The 22994-nt window shown below is 42.8% G+C and overlaps 1 protein-coding gene and 1 long non-coding RNA gene across 2 annotated transcripts in view; one reads left to right on the forward strand and one right to left on the reverse strand.

Annotated features, from left to right (window-relative positions):
- The window catches only part of PLEKHO2 (pleckstrin homology domain containing O2), a 209438-nt gene extending 187786 nt beyond the window's left edge, over positions 1-21652 (forward strand). The window contains exons 5-6 of the mRNA XM_069625081.1: positions 3146-3247; positions 6984-21652. Of these exons, the coding sequence (XP_069481182.1) occupies positions 3146-3247; positions 6984-8171 (1290 nt within the window). The 3' untranslated portion in view covers positions 8172-21652. The remainder of the gene's footprint in view (positions 1-3145; positions 3248-6983) is intronic.
- Positions 3903-22994, reverse strand: part of LOC138504530 (uncharacterized) — a 420972-nt gene continuing 401880 nt past the window's right edge. Inside the window, exon 3 of the long non-coding RNA XR_011279860.1 lies at positions 3903-4020. This is a non-coding gene — a long non-coding RNA (uncharacterized lncRNA). The remainder of the gene's footprint in view (positions 4021-22994) is intronic.

Here is a 22994-nt window from a genome sequence, read left to right on the forward strand (position 1 = left end):
AGCACTTAAAAAATTGAATAATCACCATGCACTACTTATCGGCAGCTGCAATAGCATATTAATTACTATGCTGCACAGGTTTCCCTGTCGGTTTTCGAGCTTAGCAGTATACGTCACTCATCGGATGCTCCAACCTCTAAACTCCAAAATTGGCAGACTATGTATGGTGAAAGTAAGTCAGATAATCTCTGAAGGGTCTTCAGCTTCTCTTTACTTTAGGGGGCTCTGCCTGCACAAGGCTTCCGGTTCAGCTTGAGGGCCGCTACGGCGACAATGCATATACAAATGACTAATACAGTTGCAGAATTGTCTACCTGCATTGATTTTGCACTCGCTCAAGAGAACCAATCAGGAAGGCTTTATGCTTAAATTTGGTAACTTTTTAAGAAAGTCAAATTAAAGCCTCTATGGTCCTTCCAAGATTTCTAAGATGTGACAAAACAGCTTCAATGCTCGGAGCCGTCGGTACTCCCTACTCACTGGGGATATCCAAATATCCCTGAAATATGAGATTGTTCTAATGCTAATATCTGGGTCGAAGGAGTGATGTGTTTATAGTGGTGATGTGCCTGAACTACGACATATTATACACATTCACTCAATATGGAGGTTTGCTCAGTTCCAACGTCATTCTATCCTTCTGGATACGCAATTCTTTGCATATCTGCTGATGCGAGACATGTCATTTCAGGAGTTCGTTTCATAATAATTCTTCAATCCCTCCAAGTTTTGCAATCAATATATTGATCTTCAGAACCAACAGTCACTTAGTTTTAGGAGGTCTTTCGTTCTTATCCAAAAAGAGCTGTGGGCGTAAGAACAGAATAGTGGTTGGGCAACCTCAGTGAGATAATAAAGTGACCCTGTTCGGTGACACCCTCAAGGTCTCACTATAAGAAGGACCAGTCAGAAACAACACTTAAACTCTGTTATACGCCGAATGAAGTAGGCATGTGGAAGCTCATACTGCCGGCTCTTGGAAGGCGTTGACCTGTTAGATGGATGTTGTATTTTTGTCACAATCTTGTGAGATTGAAAAGACATTATGATGATCATGGCCCCAGTGAGTAAAAAGTTAGGCTTTGATGAATACAAATTAGCGGGTTCTTGAACTGGAATACAATATGTGGCTGATTTGCAAGGAGTACATTGTGCGTCATGTTCTAGCTGAAGCGAATTGGAGAAAAGGTGATAAGTGTGTCTACCGCCACCCTTTCCAATTTGATTAATTTTGCTAAATTTGTTTGCCGCTGTTGGGGAGCAGGGTGGTCTAAACGTGTCCGCCTCCATTTCCCGCTCCACCATATAAATGCAGGAGCATTCACGCCAGCATGGATTTTCAGTGAATTGTGATAAAATCCACCTGAAATTATCATGGGGTAAGTCAGGCGGATTCCATAGGAAGCCATTGTGAATGCCGCCTGCAAAGCATACATTGTATGTGGCGTTGGGAAAGCGAAGAGTAAAGGCAATCTCATCCCTCTCTTTTCGAAATGAGGAAACTTGCAGGAGAGGACGTTTGCACAATTGTGCAGGAGGAGGCGTTACCCTCTGTGCAAATAACTTGAGGGTCAAAGTGCCCCCCATTGAATTACGGTAAATTTGTAGCTTGTGTAATATATAAGACTGCATTAAGGATATCATTTTATTGATTTGGAAGGCATTATAAATTGTTATGCCCTACCCGGGAAAGTCACATTTTTGATGACTCAAATATTTAGAATTTCTCTTGTTTTGTCTTTTTTCTATTTGTGGAACTTTGATTTGAATGTGTAACTTTATTCATATTGGAAGCCTTGAAAACATGCCTGATACATACATACCCCCTACAGATAAGGGGTGTATCGGATACTTTTACACCCTAAAATTTTGCAAATACTCCCAAAAAATAAAAATAGGGACTAAAAGTACTCCCAGCAAAAAATGGGGACAGGCACACAGGAGCTTGCATGTTCTAGTCCACACAGCTTCAGTAACATGCTGTGAGCAGCACTGAATGCAGTGCCACAGTAGGAAACGCTATTATTACTGCCTAATCTAACTAGAGGGGCATGCTTGGATAGCGAAAAGCAAATAAATATTTTGAACAAAAAAATTCGGGTTTACAGTTAAAACATTATTAAATACTCCCATTGGGAGGGAAACTTACACTTTTACTCCTCTAAAAATCAATTTAACTCCCAACTTTAAAAAGTAGGGAGTAACATACTCTCATTTCAAAATCTTATCTGTACCACTAGAATATGTTTTTGTGAACAGTGATTACGAAGATAAACTGCATTGTATGGTTGTGGTGAGATACTGGAGAGTACATTTCAGCCACATATAAAATACATGCTGAAAAGATAAATTTGTATTATTTGTACGAGGATGGCCTGAGAAAATTGAAACATCAAACATTTGAACTCAAATATTAAATTGGATGTTTAGGTCTTGGTAAAGTAGACATCGCACCAGTAGCCTGTTTAGGGCCAGGTATGGTCCTACTATCGGCAGCGTGTTTGCCTAACCTTAATTTAACATTGTTGGATTTAATCATGAGTAGTCCCTGGAGGGGCAGCCACCAGCAAGACCCCTACCCCCCCCCCCCCCGCCAACGGGGAACTGCTACAGTTCGGCAGACAGCAGTCCCCTGCCTTTTTACCTTGGCCACCAAACAGCAGTGAATAACATCCCCCATCTAAGATCAAAGTAAAAGCAGCCACCTGTAACTCCTCCCACACTCCACTGTAGTTGGTTATTGACAGTCTGCTCGTGGCCAATCCCATTGAAGTAGGTGGAGTTGCTAACCTGCTTCTCACTTCCTTCCAGATCCCAGAGTTCCCTGTCTCCCAACCAGAGACCAGGAGTAGAGTAAGGTTTGCAGGGTGTTGATAGGTCTGTATAAATTCGGGGGCTATGAGAATGTCGGCACTGGTGGCTAGCTAGCATTTTGGTTGTAGCATCTGAGTTTCTATCCGGGGCTACAACCAAAAGACCCGGTGGCTATAGCCCCATTAGCCCACCCCCACCCAGCAACGCCTCTGGTTTGCATCTAGGACACTCATTATCTGGGAGGACACAGGAACCAATTGAATGAATGTGTGCTCCACTCCATGCTTCTATGGGAAATGAATAACTTATTCCATTCCTTTTTTGGGGAAAGGTGAAAGTGGATGCCAGCTGCTCTCTGGACCATGTGACTCGAGATAGGGCGAAGATGGGTCAAGGACGCAGGCGCCCACCAACTCGACTACACCTGAAGGAGGTCAGTACACATGCAACGCACCTTGGATAAAGGCCTATGCAGCCATTCTGATCAAGTAGTTGAACATAGAAGACATTATGCCTTCATGTGATTTTCAATGATTATATAGGTTTTTGAATACGTTTAATGTTGACTATTTGTTATGTCGCTAGGATGCGTGAGTTAAAACTATTGAAAAGAGCAAAAGGACTTAAAGGATCACTGAACATCACAGCAGAGTGCTTGCTATCCTTTGAAGAATCCTGTGGTTTAAAGTCCTGGGTTTGTCCACAGTATTGTTGGGGCTCAGCTTCCAGTTCAACCATTCCATGTCCTGTTTGATATTCATCGAATCCGTTTTGCAATTAGAGTGTCACAGTAGGTGTGTGCTTTATTCCTATTCTACTCGATAAAAGTAGCCCATATCATATTACAATAATAAATACAAAGGTATTCAAGAATTCCGTTCATGGAAGAAGAACGTACGCAGCTCAAAATGGAGAGAATTGCATGAAAATCTATAACAACAGCAAAATACCAAGGATTCATCATAAAATTACCAAAAAAAATCATCTATTGTTGCTCGTGAAAATACATATGAATTGATAAAAAATGAGACAGCATATTTATATATTTAATTGTTTTTTTTATAACACTCCTAATACCACACCTGAGTTTGTTTTCTAAGCGCAGATCCAGGATCCAAACCTCTGTTGCTCTGCATGGTCTTGCTTCCGAAACCAGCAAGTTGCCCCTGTTTTATCCTCCGTTTGCATAGACTGTGTCTTTACAATCTGTTCTTTTACAAAAAGACGAGGCATCAATTACAGTTCTTATCTTGTAATTTCAAAGACAAACTTTCAAATTTTGATTTCTTATCTTCGCTAAAAGGGGAACAAGATTAAGAAATCAGCTAATGTTTCCTTCATATTCATTACAGAATAGGTAGAAATCATTGTCAGAGTGGTTGCAAGTGCATGAGAAGGAAGATAAAGGTAAAATGCCCAGTCAGGGTTTCAAACACAATCTTAAAGAATGGGACGGTTTCATTCGCTCAAAATAGTCTTCGAGCCCTGGATGAGATTTATACTTGCAAATTTCTCTTCCCTTTTTGGTGTTCAACCAATTTACTATATTCAGATTAGCTTTGTAATCTGAGATGTGTTATTTTAGTTGGTAGCGTGTCTTGCTGTTAATAGATTCGGCGAGGGACCATAAGAAATCTAAATTGAGCGAACTAACTATATTCATAATATTATTTTTTGTATTGTGCATTTTAGTTTCATTTACGAAACTTTAAGCACATATAAAACAGAAAATTCAGAACTACTACGTGACACAATAAATTACATATGTATAAACGTTCACATAATATCAACATAAATACCGCTTTCCATAACATAGCTATGATTAAAATTGTTTCTACATTCATCAAAATTCATAAAAATTGCCTGTCACAAATTATCTCATCACCAATTTCTTTTCCATTTCTTTCCATATATTGAAAGCAACGTTGGTAACAACTATTGACTGAGCTCCATATATTGTTGACCAAAACGGATCATACAAGATGTTGCCCATATTACTTGGATGATATTTATTCTTGCAATTTTCTCTTCCCTTTTTGGTGTTAAAGCAATTTACTATATTCATATTCGTTTTGTAATCTGAGATGTGTTGTTTTAGTTGGTAGCGTGTCTTGCTGTTAATAGATTCGGCGAGGGACCATAACAAGTCTAAATTGAGCAAACTAACTATTATCATAATATTCTTTTTTGTATTTTGCATTTTAGTTTAATTTACGAAACCTTAAGCACATATAAAACAGAAAATTCAGAACTACTACGTAACAAAATAAATTACATATGTATAAACGTTCACATGATATCAACATAAATACATTTTCCATAACATAGCTATCATTAAAATTCTTTCTACATTCATCAAAATTCATAAAAATTGTCTGTCACAAATTATCTCATCACCAATTTCTTTTCCATTTCTTTCCATATCTCGAAAGCACCGTTGGTAACAACTATTGACTGAGCTCCATATATTGTTGACCAAACGGATCATACAAGATGTTGCCCATATTACTTGGATAATATTTATACTTGCAATTTTCTCTTCCCTTTTTGGTGTTCAAGCAATTGACTATATTCAGATTTGGTTTGCAATCTGAGACATGTTATTTTAGTTGGTAGCGTGTCCTGTTGTTCATAGATTCTGCGAGGGACCATAAGAAGTCTACATTGAGTGAACTAACTATATTCATAATATGGTAAACCCAATTCAGAACATTTGCCCCTTGGCATTTTAATACATCTTCCCAAAATGACGGTAGATTTCTAAGTATAGAGGCAATAATTGCAAAAGATCAGCAATTTCGATGTACCCATTTTTTTGCTTCTTTAAAATTAACAGTACAGGTTGAATTAAATGGATCAAATCCCCTTGTAGTCCTTCGCTAGCAGCTATCCCTTCATTCCTTTGTTTCTTCAAACCGTTACTGCCATGAATGAGGCAAAACCTTTGGTAAATTAGGCAGTCATTTTCACTCTTTATTTTGTCCCTCTCTATTGTCCACACGATTGGCCCCATTACAAGTTTGGCAGTAATTCCTACAGAATGAACCCAAACTCATATGACGTTACCACCAAACGATCGGGCAGATTTGTTGACAGATTATGAGAGCGGTAATCGTGCAATTAGTCCCCATGCTGCAGTCCCTAGAACTTGAATGTAGATTCTGAATAATTACTGCGGTGGTAATTATGCCCTTAGTAATTCCTCTGGTGTGTTGGTAAAGTGGGTGAAATAGCTGGTGGTATCTCCTCTGCTTTAAAGCTTAACTTTTAATTTAACAGTGCCAAAAAGTAGCAGTAAATTGGCACCAACGGCATTGCCTCCACTGCATTGCCTCTTTTTACTGCACTGTGGAACTCAGAATGCGTAAGAGAAGACTTGCAAGCAGCCCTTATCCTGCCACGCCAGACCATCTGGAGAGCAGTCTTGGTAGAGCCCCACAATGCCCCCACCATCTTCCAGTTCCGCAAAAAATACTAAAAACATGGCTTTTTCAACAATACCTGCCGGACGGATAAAATCCCTCTCTCCTGCCACCAGTAGTACTGTGTTATTGTGTGAAATGCCAAGCCCAAATCTGGCACAATCGTGTTGTAAAACGCGCTGCTGCTCTTGTGCTAGGTTTGCATTATAAGCAATAACATACTTAAAATTATGTGTGACGATGTCCTGCTAATGTTGTTTCATTTCACAGTGACTAGGTACTGGGTAATCCCTCAAAACTAGGTTGCAATCCTGTTTTGGTTTAAAGTGTTACTTAATTACAAATGGAAGACGTTTAGCATTATGCCTGTACATTTTACGTTAAAGAAAGTTGTGAACACAAGCAAAGCTTTGATTCAGAAAACACCTACTCTGTGGGAACGTAAAAGTGCTCTCTTTTGGGGAATGGCTGAGTTTTTAGTGACCATGATCACGATGGTGTTTTAATATCTAGATTCAAGTGTCAATTGCTTATGGCTACACTCTGTGTTCTTTGTCAAGTGGCTGTGTATCCCGCTTGCTCACTTGCACAATTGTACACTGGTATGAATAAGTAGTGGGCTAGACCAGCATGTAACAAGGGAAAGGTGGGGGCGGGCGGGGGGTGGGCTTGTATGTAGGCTTGAACACAAAGTTAAAACATAAAGTACACAAGAGCCAATGACATGTCTCTGTGTTCTATTTTCAGGTCGCTGATGGCGCCTCGGATGGAATAATGAGACTCGATCTGGATATGGTGGACAATGGCCCGCAGAGCATCATCCCTGACACAGGCGAGAAGGAAACATCCCCAACACCCAAGGAGAATTACAAGCCTCCCATGCCACCATCAAAACCAAGCCTTCCACCTTCTGTAGAGGAAGCCGAAGATGAGACATCTGCTGATAACAGCACACCATCGGAGGCTCTGTCTCCTCCACCCAAAGTCCTCAAAGAACGGACTGCCTCTGAGGGCAGCCTTGAGCTCACTGCTGAAGTACAGCTCAGCAATACTCAGGAAGACCTCACCAAGGATCCTACCAAGCATGTAGCCAAGCCGCCAATGCCTCCTCCCAAGGTCCTGTCTGACAAAATGAAAGTGAAATGGGACGAACCGTCTCCTGAATACAAAGGTTCAGACGTTCCTGAGACCCTGGCATCCAGCAAGGAGAACCTTGTGAAAGCTGTTGAAAAAGAGGCCAGCAAGCCTCCAATCCCACCACCCAAGATCCTGACCGGAAACATGAAAAGTAACAATGAAGGCCTGTGCACTAGCCGTAGCAGTCTGGAGGTCATAGATCATGATGCTGAGGATTTAGGGCGATCACAACTGGGAGCTCAGGTCAGCTTCTCGGCAGTGGAGAACACAGAGATCCAAGATTCACCTTTCACTGAGGAGGACAAAGAAGCCGATGGTGAAAAACTCCTGCAGACGCAAAAGGAGATGGGGGAATTGGATAAAAGGCCAAATCGAAAGGCCATAGACATAAAACATGGAATGGCACCATCTCCTGGGGCAAAAGGTCTCCCCATTTCAAAATCAAGGTGCTCCTCAGTTGGTGACCTCCTGTCCAATGACAGCACAGACCTCAGCATAGGAGGCCCGTTGAAAAATGACCGCCTAGAAGAGATGGAAATCCGACTGTCCTCTGGAAGGGAGAAAACCGAGCTGCTTCTCCAGCAAGTCCTGCAGGGGAAAATGGGCGAGAACTCGGAAGGGAATGGGCCCAAGCCCAATGCTGAAATGCTACTGAGCGAGGCTGTGGAGCAGCTGCGGCAGGCCTCCCAGGTTTTGCAAGAAATGAAAGACTTAGGGCAGAGCACGGAGCCTGATGCCCCATCCCAAAGAGAGATGAAGAAAAGCCTGAAGGCTATGCACAGGAGGAGCATCCCCTAAGGCTGGCTATGCCATGGAACTGCATATCGCTCACCTCAGTTGCCTTCGGTCGAGTCACTGACTTATGCTGCCACAGTGCACTTTGTGTTTAAGATAGCATTAGCACTTAACCTTCAAGCAGATTCTTCTTGTTATGTACCCCCATTTTGCTGACTTCTCATGCTACCCTCAAAATGGTTAATAGGGGTCCTTTTTGTGTTTCTCAAAGGTCTTGTGGGGTTAGAGGAAGGGAGGAACAAATAATCAGATAAAAGAAAATAATTAATGATTTCTTTTTGTGTGGTGTATTTCAACCAAGATAATAGTCCTTGAAGAGGGTGGAATTTGGGTCAGAGGAAAGACTGGGGCTTCTTGACATGGTTGGCTGCTATGTATTGATGATGGGTTAGGTCTGCACAGGATCCTGTGCCCTTCTTCACCTGTCTCAAAATGAATAGTGTCCATGGAGCTCTGCACGGTAGACAATGCAGGGCAGGATCACTGTAGTACAAACAGAACTTGGATAGCTGTGAGCATGCAGAAAAGACTAAGGTTGAGACAGAAATAGGGTGGATCTATTAAGATCAGGGAATTGACATGAAAGACTGTAGACTATGGCAAGAGCAGGGTTCAAAAAGGTTCCTTAGAAATAGTGTGAGAGTTCTTGATCAAGAGCCTAACTTACAGTCGGTGGAGCTGTGCCCTTAGACACATTAGCACGCTCTATGTGAGGAGTCGAGCTTGAAGGGGGAGAGGTTGTTGCTTTAGCTCACTCGTGAACAATCCAATACAATCCCGTCTTCCGCTCCAAAATCCTACGTCTTTCCTTCCAAATGTCCTCTGCCTCCTCTTCCTTCCTCGCCCATTCTTTTCCACCCTCTCTTTAGACCCCTCTCTACTCAAATGAAAGCTTGGTGTTATAGGCCTGACATTGTTTGCCTGGAATTGTTAGAGAAAATTTCACCTTTCAAGAGCCTGAGATAAAAATAAACACATTACAAATGCTCACATTGACCGTCATTGAACAAGCTAAAAAACAACAAAACAGACTGCATGTGTCGGCTGCATAATTCATTGATAGTTGTATTTGTATTTTTATTTATTATGTTTATATAGCGCTTTCATCCAAAGCGCTTTACATTATAACAACAGAAGCTCCCACGCGCACCCTTGAATTAGGAGAAAGAGGTAGAACGTGACTTGTCATTTTCACTCATGCAACACTAGTTGCTGAAAGACAGACAAGTCTGACTATGAATGTTTTGCAGAACACCTCGAAAATACCTGCCTACCAAATCATGGGCTGAGGGGAAATATTGGGAGTTGTCTTATCTGTGCTGGTGACTCTAAATGCTTGATAAGACCGGTACAGAGTAAATACCTGTCAGGCGTGTTAGACTAACATGATTTCGTTTGAATCGCTCCAGTTATCAGTCTGGAAATGTGGACTTCAAAATTAGACCCACTGCTCCAGATGTACTGCCTGGAATTGGTGGGTTCAGGATGAGGCTTATCGATAAAGCCAGCAATCCGGAAAATGCCTTTCATAGCGAGTCGTGTGATTGATCCAGCAATGCCCGTGAGTGAGAGACATGTCTATGTAGAGGGGTATGGAGCAGGATTTAGTGGCTCACTCAGTAATCTCCTGCAGTTTCACGTCATTCAGCCCAAAGTCACTCACCTCTGTGCCCTTCAAAGCAGCAAGAGGACAACCCAAGCGTCCTTCGCAAAAGGTTCAGAAGATTCTGAACATGAAGATTCATTGTCTGGTTCTAGATGTCCACTCCAGGTACGTGCCCATCCAAAAGAAGCTTGGAGGTCGATACCCAAAGCATTCCTTGTTCAATCTAAACAAGTTCCCCCTGCTAGAAAAATGCAAGATCTGTACTTGAACCTAGACACCAACCTTCTTCCTGGAGAGACATTGGCTGTTTGCTTGAGACCTTCTGGAGACCTTCTGGAGGCCTAATTCTACATTTCACATTGGACATACCAAGACCGGGCCTCTTGCTTTGTTTTATTATTTTTCAAACTAACATGGTTTTCACTGATGGATTCAACAGCCTCACCAAGTCTGTGTTCTACCATCTATGTCATATCTTGCTACTACTGAGCGTGTGAACAGAATGACTCTGTTTCTTGCAGTGGAGTCACCTCAACAGGACTAGAGCAAAGCCCTTTACACTGAGTTCCCTACAAACTACAGAGGGCACAAAACCACCTCATCCATGGCCGGACAAAAACTGCAGGCAGAAAGTACCCACATGCTTCCAAGAAGAGATCGGCCATTCTTTAAGAATGTTTACTTTGCCTGGAAAACAGTGCATACTATCTTACACCTCCATGCTTTACAGCCTCTAGCAGCTGAGCAGATGCCTTAAGTCCCCCAGCAAGGAACCTCCTAGCGTAGCCACCTCCCTGATTAGGTGGAATTTGGAAGAGAGAGCTCTCACACTCATGGCACAACATACTGGAGCTCACTTCCCCCGTCCACTCCTCCATTAAAGGCTCGAAAAAAGACTTTAAGATTCTGCAAATGACTAAAGACTCACCACACAAGACTGTTCCTTGAAGCCCTTGCTCCAGACACAATGAAAACCTTATCCATCCAGGGTCATTGACACAACAGTCCCTTTGGCAACCGGCATCACCTCCTCGAACTGATCCCATGAACATTTCAACAGCTCCATAATCTACAGCCTCGCATAGCTTAACATCCTGTTATCCCTACCCAAATAAGCTCAGCTGAAGCACCTGATGGCGAGTAATGGCACTGTAGGGTAACCCTCATTTAAATAAAATATAAATACAGGAGCCATGCTTTTGGATAAACTGAGGCACCCAGGTTTTCCTCAAGGTGGTGGTGGTGGTGCAGCAGTGACAGCCAGGCTCTGCTGCCAGGAAGCACAAACCTACTCTCAAGTAGGGATTCACCTCTGTCACATTCCCAACACCTTGCCCTGTACTCCCCATCCAAATGGAAGTCGTCCGTGACTCATATATCCAAATGTATCGACAAAGGTCACTTAATGGTATATGTTCTTTCCTCCCTTTGAATCGTGCGGACCAAGCAAAACACCATATTGTTTTGTATTGTATTTTTATTTGTAACGCGCCGAAAACCCGCAGGCATCAGGGTGCACATAGACACACAAGACGACAGAGAAGACGGGGCACTGTTTTTGCACTCCGCTGCATCACTTTGTCCTGGTGGTTTTTCAGAGCTCATCATATTCTGCCCTACACTAGCAAGACTTGCAAAGAGAGGGGTGTAGCTGCTACTACTATTCTAATAAAATCAAAAGTTCAAAAGCAGGTCAACTGAACTAAGTCATCAGCAGTCCTATCTTATTTGTGTTCGGGTGGGGGAAGGGGAAAAAACTGTCATGCTATTCATGGTTCTTGGCCAAGAACAGAAAGCCAGCTCCACAGATTTAGCCTGTTTAATCTTTGCTTGCTGGACTGGGGCACTGGCTGCCGAGCAAGAAAATCTCCTTAGAGGCAGCCCATCCAGTGGGAGTCAAGCAGATGAAAGCGAAACGGCTGTGCAGTCTCCATCACACCACAAACTAAGACAAGAAGCACAGCAGTGTTACAAATTCTAACATCGACAAATAATCACTCACAACGGTTGGCCTCTATGCCAAACCGAACATCGGAAAAATCACAGAGAATGGTACGATTAACGGGGGGCAACTCTCCCTGGTGTAAATGACGCTTCTGGGGTAATTAGGGGGATCTGAGTTCATTGGAACTCCTTCTGCTCATTCTAAAGGTCATCCATAAATTATAATTCATGGGTCGTTTTAGGATGGCTCCGGGCACCACAATGTTGGCCATGAGCAGGATCTTGGATCTTCCTTGGCAGTGAGACATCTTTACAAGGTTGGGACAAATAGATCACCCCTCTCCTTACCCCTATCCTAATCACTGGGGTGAAAGCACAGCTGAGGACCCTGCTCTTCAGGGAACACTTAACCAACAAGGGAGGACTGTAGACTGGCAAGACGACCCACAACTCCACGACCCACCACTCCCTCTATTGTGCAGCACTCTGTTGCTTTCTAGCTTGCTTCTCCACATACATACCTAGCTGCAAGGCAAGGATAAGAGACGAGGATGTGAGAAACCACACTGCTGCATGAGCTGTAGACAAGGAAAACACAGAATGGGTTAGAAAGTGTAATAAGCATCCAGTAGTTAAAAACATTAATTAAGCAATAAATCCAGACAGGCGGGGCACTTACCGGGCCAGATAATGCCTGAGCCAATTTGAAGCCCAAATGAAGTGGGGATTTTAAGGTTAGCCCTGGCATTACCTTCCCCAGTAAATCCCCACCCCCAAAACCTGGAGGGGTTTATTGCTATTAGCACCCCAGCATGTTTACCGGGAATGCTAATAGTTGTTTTTTTAAAGTTGAGAAATGGCACGGTTGCTGTTTCTCAAGTTTATATTTTTAAAAATACAAACAAAGATGGCCGCCATAGATTAGGGAGAAGGGAACTACATGTAGTCCCTTCTCCCTCTCCATGGTGGCCATTGCCGCAACAGAGATGCGCTGCGAACACAGGGTGTTCCCAGCACCGGCGTCGAACAAGGGAGCGCAAGGTAAGTGGGGTGGGGCAGGCTGAGAGATATTGAAATTGGGGGTCGGGAGAGTACTTACCTGCTTCCCAGCAGGGAAGATGGCGGCTTCAAGTTCCAAGGAGGTTCAGAGCGGGGGCTTAACCGTAGGGTAAAGACCCCGTTCCGAGCCTTCTGATTGAATGGCAGGCTGTGGCCCCCCACTCCTCTTTCGGGTGCTAATAGCAGATAAGTGCAGAAACAGGTGGGGAATGGAAGAAACACACAATGGTGGCACAGAATACCTTATCTTTCCGTAATAACACTTAAGTGAAGTCTGACAGTCATCACATGAGGTAAATACAAATCGGACCCGCCAACATGCTGACAAACAATTTTAGGTACAAGTCCCAGTGCCAAGGAATCAGCCAGAATCCAGAGAATGCCTAGGAATGAGGAGGGCAGATGAGCCTGAATTAGGGAGAGGAAAAGGGAGTGTCAATCCAAGAATGGCAGCCAGAGTACAACATCTGGAAAACCAGCAAGAACTGTGAAAGGAAAAAGCAAAACACCTACAGCCAAACCATATACAATAGGAGATTGATGAGGAAGCCAAGAGCCAAAAACCGGGAGACCAATCAACAGGATACCCGGAAGTGGCACATGAGAAACTACAATCAGGTCCAAGATGTAAACCCTAAACGCCTGGTGATGCCGTCAATGGTTACCAAGGAAGAGGCTGCTACCAAGGAAGAGGCAGTTACCAAGGAAGAGGATTGGTGGCTTTCAAAGAGCAATGATGACCTGCAACGCCCATTGAGTAGCTGCCGACACCCTCAGAGGATGGGACAGTATGACCATTGCACAACCGGAGTATCACATGTGACCAGGGAAACTGGAATAATTTGTTTGTATGATTGATGCGGAATTGATGCAAAAACACACCAGAGACACTGACAGCAGCCAAGCACTCATGCAGGTGACAGGAAGCCATTCAATAGTTCTCAGTAAGACATTTGGTTGGGCTATTCCCCTTGTGAAGTACTGCAGGCCTTCAGCTGGTTCCTTAATAATGCTCTCTCTTTTAATCTTTACTGCACAGATATTCAAATTGATTCATGCTGCAGTTATTCAGGCATTTCTGGGGTCCGCAGAAACACCTGGGAGGGGATATGTCCTTTCCTTGCCAGTGACACACTCTGCATCCATTTTGAGTAGCCAGTGCATCCCTTTCCCCTGAAACAGACCCCACGGAAATGTATTTGAATGATAACCATGGCATCCAGTGACATCGCATTACCTGGAAAGGAGCCCCAATATCCTGCCACTGCAGTACAAAGGGGGCGTGAACTGCACTCACCCTCAGTCTCTCATTCGTTACACAAGAACTATATCAAACTCAGTGAATCGCCACCACAACTGTATCCCTCAACCATCCACAGACCTGCACTGCCGACCTTTCCCCATGGTATCCATGCCTCTGTACTAAAAAGGCACAACGTACAACCCTTGATCTAGTTGTGGAAAAGCATAAGAGTACGTAGGTGGCACTCCAAGCTAGAAAAGCTACTAAAGCTACTAAAGCCGCACAACGTACAACCCTTGATCTAGTAAGGGAAAAGCATAAGAGTACGTAGGTTGCACTTCAAGCTAGAAAAGCTACTAAAGCTACTAAAGCCGCACAACGTACAACCCTTGATCTAGTAAGGGAAAAGCATAAGAGTACGTAGGTTGCACTTCAAGCTAGAAAAGCTACTAAAGCTACTAAAGCCGCACAACTTACAACCCTTGATCTAGTAAGGGAAAAGCATAAGAGTACGTAGGTTGCACTTCAAGCTAGAAAAGCTACTAAAGCTACTAAAGCCGCACAACTTACAACCCTTGATCTAGTAAGGGAAAAGCATAAGAGTATGTAGGTTGCACTTCAAGCTAGAAAAGCTACTAAAGCTACTAAAGCGGCACAATTTACAACCCTTGATCTAGTAAGGGAAAAGCATAAGAGTACATAGGTTCACTTCAAGCTAGAAAAGCTACTAAAGCTACTAAAGCCGCACAACTTACAACCCTTGATCTAGTAAGGGAAAAGCATAAGAGTACGTAGGTTGCACTTCAAGCTAGAAAAGCTACTAAAGCTACTAAAGCCGCACAACTTACAACCCTTGATCTAGTAAGGGAAAAGCATAAGAGTACGTAGGTTGCACTTCAAGCTAGAAAAGCTACTAAAGCTACTAAAGCCGCACAACTTACAACCCTTGATCTAGTAAGGGAAAAGCATAAGAGTATGTAGGTTGCACTTCAAGCTAGAAAAGCTACTAAAGCTACTAAAGCGGCACAATTTACAACCCTTGATCTAGTAAGGGAAAAGCATAAGAGTACATAGGTTCACTTCAAGCTAGAAAAGCTACTAAAGCTACTAAAGCCCCACAACTTACAACCCTTGATCTAGTAAGGGAAAAGCATAAGAGTACATAGGTTGCACTCGAAGCTAGCGGGCTCCAAGGCGTTCATTGGAGCTTCTCTGGGTTCTCCCAATGCTACTATATCCAGAAGGCCTTTCTTCCAGAAGGCACTCATGACACTTCTATGGGAGTAAATGCAGCTTCGAGGAGACATCTATGCTCATCTCATTGGCTATTGCGTGTTCTCTCTTTGACCACTACTCGCTGAACTTTAATTCAAGTGCTAAGGAAAAGTTTGGGCAGATAGACATATGACATGTTTCCCGCGCTCAATCTGCAGCCATATTTTCCTTTGTTATATTGCTCTGTCATAGTCACGTGAGCTAGTCTAAGACGCTCGCTTACTCTAGTGACTTTTTATCCGTGGCAATAATAGCTCCCCATTTAAAAGGATGAACTTTCCCGTTGTCACCGAATTGGCCCCTTTGGGATAGCACTCCACCGGGCAGCTTTTGTATAGGATCTGAGTAGGGAGGGGTGCACAGAGGGAATGTTTGAAGAATGGAACCCGGGACACGAGGGAGTGGGGCACAATTACAAAAGTAATTTAAAGAAACATGTAAAGGTGAGGGAGTGACTTGACTTTTGAGTTGACAGTCATTCTTGACTTCCTTTTTTGGTATAAAGATGGTCACCTCTTAAAAACAGCAACCAACTTCTGTGAAGCTATGCAGTGAAGAAAGAACAGGAAATGTACATCAAGACCTCTAGGTGCTTTGCTGAAACGTCCTTGGAAGTGATTCACACAGCCAGAGGGAGAACCTATCATAATCATAGCACCTGTTTAGAGGGTATCATCGTCATTTTACATAAAATAACAGCATCAAAATGTACCGGTGAGAGGAGCATTGAGCTGTCACGTGATAGACGCCAGTGAGAGGAGCACTTACCTGTCACTTGATAGACTCGTGAACGCATGAGTAGTGAGACTCTGGCAGAACGCTGATCTCTTGAAACACTTTTGATTCCATTGAGTAACTGAGACTCTGGGAGCACCAGTTTCCATGATTCCCCGAGAACCCGTTGAGTAGTTAGGTTCGGTCAGATTACCATTTACATTAAGCCCTGACAATCCATTGGGTTGAGAGACTGTGATAGGGGGCGCCTTCCTTGCTATCTGCTATTCCCTCCTAGATTTGTGTCCTTCTGGGAGGTGTCCATTTCTGTGATATGGCTTACACCCTTTTGACTAATGAGACCCTGTTGGAGGTACCAGTACTTCAGGCCCCACACATTACCCTTGGTGTTTTAACGAGTTCCCTGGGATGGAGCAGATCACTTAGGAGCCCTTGATTAGCCCTGGTGTAGGGAGACTCCTAAATTCCTTCATATCCCTCATGATTTCCTTGAATATTGAGACAGCCGGGTGAGGAGTGAGACTCCAGAAAGGGGCATTTGCTTGATCCCCTTGTTCCCTTGAATATTGAAACAGGCGGGTGACTAGTGAGACTCCAGAAAGGGGCATTTGCTTTATCCCCTGGTTCCCTTAAATATTGAGACAGCAGGGTGAGCAGTGAGACTCCAGAAAGGGGCATTTGTGTGATCCCCTGGTTCCCTTAAATATTGAGACAGCAGGGTGAGCAGTGAGTCTCCATAAAGGGGCATTTGCTTGATCCCCTGGTTCCCTTAAATATTGAGACAGCAGGGTGAGCAGTGAGTCTCCATAAAGGGGCATTTGCTTGATTCCCCTGGTTCACATGAATATTGAGAAAGCAGGGTGAGCAGTGAGACTCCAGAAAGGGGCATTTGTGTGATCCCCTGGTTCCCTTAAATATTGAGACAGCAGGGTGAGCAGTGAGTCTCCATAAAGGGGCATTTGCTTGATCCCCTTGTTCCCATGAATATTGAGACAGCAGGGTGAATAATGAAACTCAAGAAAGGGGCATTTTTTGATCCCCTGGTTCACGTGAATATTGAGACAGCAGGGTGAGCAGTGGGACTCCAGAAAGGGGCATTTGCTTGATCCCCTGGTTCCCTTGAATGTTGAGACAGCCGGGTGAGTAGTGAGACTCCAGAAAGAGGCATTTGCCTGGTCCTACTGTGATTTCCTCGGGTAATGAGGTCCAGAATGAGAATTGAAACTCTTGAATGAGAACTCGGAAAGGGGCATTTTCTTGATCCCCATGCTGTTCCCTGAAGTAATGGGGTTCCAGGCTGGACAGGTTTGATCGAGAGCGACCCATTTGATTCCCTGGCTCTTTAAGACTTCAGAAGGGAGCTCTGTCCCTATAAAGCACTGTGATTCTCTCGGGCCGGACTGTGACTCACTGTGGGGGGAATATTTTGATGATGTCATTGTGATTTACTTGAGTGGTTAGAGCCCTAGGGGGGACAGCGTTGGAGCAATGGTTATCTATGAGAGGGAATAGAAATGGGTGTTGTCACGAGTGAATAATAAAAGGTTTCCAGCCTTTTGTTCTGTTGAATGGTTGTATGTACAAATAATTATTTTCAATTTGAACTGTGACCTGATTGTCCACCGCTCACCTACCAGCCCCCTGTGAGCGAACCTCTCAAACAATAAACATTCTAGGTGATTTGATCGAGTTTGTTTTAACCGAATTGGAATCTGACCAATTATTTTTTCTTGTATTCAATTTGGCAGCAAATATATGTGGGGGAGACCCCCGCAATCCCCCGACCACCCCTATATTTATTATCACAATTATCCACCCCCGCAAATATATTTGCAGCCAAATTCGTGCAATAAAATTCAACGAATTCTAATTCGACGAATTCTATCTCAAGCAAATCTCCCTATTCCGAAATAAGAGTCCATGTTAGCAGAACCTTTCCTCTGAAGGGAGGATGAGCGCCTGCTGCCAATTCTGAACCCCCAGTACTACTTTTCTTCAATGTGACTTGCTTTGTGAATCGGGGACTTGTTCACTCAAGGGATAGGCCCATTTTTGCCCCGATTCAAAAAACAGGCAATACCAACTGCAAATCTTTTGGGCCTCTCAAAATATCTAATTTATTCATTACCACTTTTTACCTAAACTGTTGCCCGTGTGGTAAGGCAGTAACGGTAGATGGATTCTCTGCACTACCAAAAAGCTTTGCTTCGGAACATCGTGGTGATATGGAGGTCAATTGAACCGGGCTGGGTCCGTAAGACTGACACATCAACGCTGTCACAAGCCCCTGAAGAATAATTTACTCATGTGGAGTGATGCTTCCTGTACAAAGGCAGCCTAGAGTTGGGTTGTTCCCAAACATTTGAAAATGAAGACTAATGACAACCAATTCGGAAATGTACAAATGATACCCCGTTGATCGCTGCCGGTTGTATTGCCCTCTTCAGCCTAGACTTTTTTCTTTTTTTGCCTTAGCTTTCACTTTGCCATAATTACAGCAGATGGATGTTGTGAATTGTGGGGCTGGAGAGGGGTTCTAAGGGTTTCTATTGGAATGTGACACTGTTCATAGAGTAAGGTGCTCTCTTGGGGTCCTGCTAAATTGTCTGGGACACAGCTTTCGAAGAACTCTGATCCTTAGGGAAGCTGTTCCTGGTTTGGGCTTCAAATAGAATAAATACAGTCTATCCCATAAGAGTAAATTGTTATAAGTGATGGTATAAAATTCCCACTTGTAATTACGAAAAACACTGAAATGACTGATTCTCAATTAATGCACAACCTGACTAAATTAAAAAGGTTTAGAATTGAGATTGCTGCCTACTGCTCAGGAAATGGATGGCAAGCAATGAAGGAGTATTTACTTCCAGTAATTACTCTTTCTTCATTAAAGGCAAGACGCTATACCGAATGAGGTCTTTGGGACATTGGAGGTAAACAGTCCTCCTGCTGTTTTGACACACTGGTCATCTTTGGGAGAAGGTTGGTGATTGTTTAGATTAAAGATAGACACACAGAGTATTATAAAATCTGGATTTTTTAACAGAATGGTAATTGGTTATTTATAACGTACTTAATACCGAGAGCTTTCTAATCATGGACCCGGGGATCGAACCTGTGTTGCTCCGTGTCGCCTTGTTTCCAAGGCAAACGCTGCCCCTGAGCTATCCTCTCAAGACTATGGAAACTCATTTTGACAGGTCATTGATTGAATGTAAAAGAATCACTTTATTTTTCCTCTTAAAACACGGACTCTGTTGGCCAATCTGGGGCACCTCTGACAATTAGTTGAATGCACACATGATTACCATATAGGTTAGGTGCAATTACAGGGTGTCTGTAGTGTGCAGATCTTTCAGGACATTACAAAGGAGTCACACCGGGAGATCTCAGAGTAATAGTCTTTACCGGTTTAGGTCTATTTGACCTAAAACATTTGATTGAATATATGCAGGGGAGACCCCCCCACCCCACTTCCCCTCAACCTAATCTATACCCTTACTCACCCCATATATATATTTAATAAAATTTGACCGAAAAAAAGGTCAAATAAATTCCATCAAATGTTTTAGGTCAAATGTTTTAGGTCAATTATGCTAACAGCATCTTTACCATCTCAGTTCCTTGCGCACTTACAATTCAAGCAAGCTGAACTGGCAGAAATAGAATACGTTACCTAACTCTAAGGAAGGGAGCTGCATCCTTTAGCTCTCTAGATGTTTTGGACTACAATTCCCCTTAGGTCTACTCGGCATAGTCAATGGCAAGGAATCATGGGCACTGTAGTCCAAAACATCTACAGAGCAATTCAGAATTACGAAATAATAAAGGCGTGAATTGTTAATATATTGCAGTAAAAGTTTAAAAGATAATAGTTAGATAATATGTTGGAAATTATATCTAATGTACATAGTAAATAGCATCACCAATACCAATGAATCAGTAGCAATCTAGTTGAAAGATTTAACCCCTTGACTGTCCTTAGTAAGAAAAAATACTTCTGAAACAAAACAGCTATGTTTTGCCCTTGGAGCTTGGATATATAGGTCCTAACTTGGAGTTCTGGGTGGGCCAGCTGTGTGACCCTCTCCGCATATCCCACGAAAGGCTGTCAAAAGATGTTTTATTTTGGCTGTGACTTTCTGGGCCACTGCTGGGGGTCAAAGTGAACATTCAGGTCACTATACTATAGGTCAAATAAATGTTACTAACCACAGAAACAGATAGACTTATGCATAAAGACCCGGATAAAGATCATATAGACGCAAATTTATTTGAGAACATGTCATATGTTATGTGATGTTTAATGACTGTTTTATTTGGAATGAATGCATTGAATTGAGAACTTGTGAGAAGTGAAACACTTAACCAATATGGCTTTAATGGGTCAAACGAACACTCAAACTCTCCAAGACTAGTGACTGCCGACAACAAACTCAGGCCTAGGGGATATAAAATCCTATCTATATTTTATTGCGCTCCCGCATTATTGCACAGTATGGGTTCATTGTCATCCTTACTCCTGCATGATTGCACAGTATGGGTCATTGTCATCCTTACTCCGACATTATTGCACAGTATGGGTTCATTGTCATCCTTACTCCTGCATGATTGCACAGTATGGGTGCATTGTCATCCTTACTCCTGCATTATTGTGCAGTATGGGTGCATTGTCACCCTTACTCTGGCATTATTGTGCAGTATGGGTGCATTGTCAACCTTACTCCCGCATTATTGCACAGTATGGGTGCATTGTCTTTCTTACTCGCTCATTATTGCACAGTACGGATGCATTGTCATCCTTAAGTAATTAGAAATAGTGCTACTAAGTAATCGATTCATTTTCATGTGCTACTGTCCAGCTCTAAAGGTCCATATTTTTTTAGAGAAGGCAAGAAAATAATTTCTAAATCTTTGTATGTATCTTAATTCCGTGTGATTGTTTTTGTTGAGCCATTGTGTAAAGTGACGGGCTGGTGAACGATGAAGGGAAATGCCTGAATCCTGGAGTATTGATTATGCTCCTTTGGCCAATAAATTGCCTGGCATTGAGTCGGGACTATTACTGATGCACAAAATGGTGTTAATTAGTACATGTTCTCTGACCACATTGTACAAGGTGAGCAGCCGTGGGGGGGGGGGGGGGTTATGAACAAGTAAAGTGGGGCAGACCATGTCTTCTGTATAACCAAGATGTGTGAGCTCTATTCCTGACTTAATCAAATGTTGTGATTTTGGAAACCACTCCAAAAAATTGTCAGTGCTTAGAAACAGGCCAATCACCGCCTCCTGCCCCCCCCCCTCAATTCCCCACACGTTGTATTAGGATATAGTAAAGAAATTGACAAACTGTATACAGTATATTTACAAAACATGACCAGGATCAAGCACTCCCGTGATATAGTTATATATAAGTTGACCCTATCCCTCGCCAGAATGGAATTTTGATAGATATGTCCCCTTAGCTAAGACAAAAATGGATTCTTGCACACTATGTCTGCATTTTGTTCTATCTGCCACATACCCGACACATTTTACAATTCTATTGTTGTTCCCTTTTACATATTGAAAATTAGCTTTTATTGAAAAAGTGTCAAATTTAATAAAGAGATGTTTAATAAATGGAATGTACGGAACTATTGTTTAACCATACTTTTGCTCACATACTGGTTTCATTCTATCTTCGATATGTATACAGTCTAGGAGGAGTCTAATACTTATTGATCGATCTGGCTGTGAAATTCTGGGAAAGGAATTTGGGGTACCTGAAATCCCTATCCTGCAAAACGATGTAAATTTCCCTCCAAATATCCAGTAGAGGAAACCTGGATCCATCAGTGCCAGCAGATACACCTGTGGGCATTTTCGTTATGAGAGGATGTAAAAACCATGCATATAAATAATTTGTAAAACCCTTAAGCGTGCCTTTTAAATCCCTCGATATTTGTATTGGTTCGTATGTGGAATGGGTGCACGGACTGTAATTATGGTCACATTCGTGTAAATGCACTGGGTATAGCAAAAAAAGAACACATCTCAGAGACAAGAAGATAGAATAACTGGTTTACCACCAACGATAAAATCCTGCTAAAAACAGCCTCACTCACACACGTGTCTAAATAACGCTGCCCCTCTGTATCTTATAGAAAGATTTAAGAGACATTCATCAACCCGTCCAACAAGAATAGCCAACTCTAACTCCCTGACTGTCCCCAGATTCAAACTTTCCAAAACTGGGGGACCTAGCTTCCTAGTTAAAGCCGCGCAGTTGGGACACTCCCTACCCCGACCCTAAGGGCAGACCAAACATACCCCCACTTCAGACGCAACATCATCAATTGGTTTAAAGAAAATGACCACTAAAACCTTGGGAACCTCCCACCACCTCCACCCCACTATCCCACAATGTATATACAGCTGCTTCCTCGCAACTTCTGCCCCATCGCAGTTGACATTTTATGCCATATCTATGCCTGTCTATATTATCCAAATGTTTATTCTTTTTACCTTTCTTTTTTTTTGTATATACTTGTACAGCACTGTAACCTAAGCTGAAAATATCCTTGTTGCTTTTGAGGCCTGATACCCCCAGGGTCTGGTGCATATTATAAATAATAAAACAAACATACCGCTTCCACCCATCCATCCGCTCCACCATACGAATCAGCACGCATCACTACCGCCGTGTGATTTTGATGATGGAGGTAATACATTGTATTGAGATGCACCTAGTGAAAGCAGCCAGATTCCATAGGAATCCTTTCTCAGTGCTACCTGCCCCTGTGTAAATGCAAGCAGCAAATACACAGTTTGCACTACGAAGTGAGGAAAGGAGCAAAGGTGATTTGATCTATTTTACTCCTTTTTGTACTACGTAGTTCAAATGACAAAAAATAGAATGGGGGGAAGCTGTTGCACTTAAAACACGTTTTAGAAAGTGTCTTCTACGGTGTTAAGTGTCAGC

The sequence above is a fragment of the Ambystoma mexicanum genome, chromosome 11, assembly GCF_040938575.1.
Source record: "Ambystoma mexicanum isolate Mex_15411 chromosome 11, UKY_AmexF1_1, whole genome shotgun sequence".
In the NCBI taxonomy this organism is placed as follows: Eukaryota; Metazoa; Chordata; class Amphibia; order Caudata; family Ambystomatidae; genus Ambystoma; species Ambystoma mexicanum.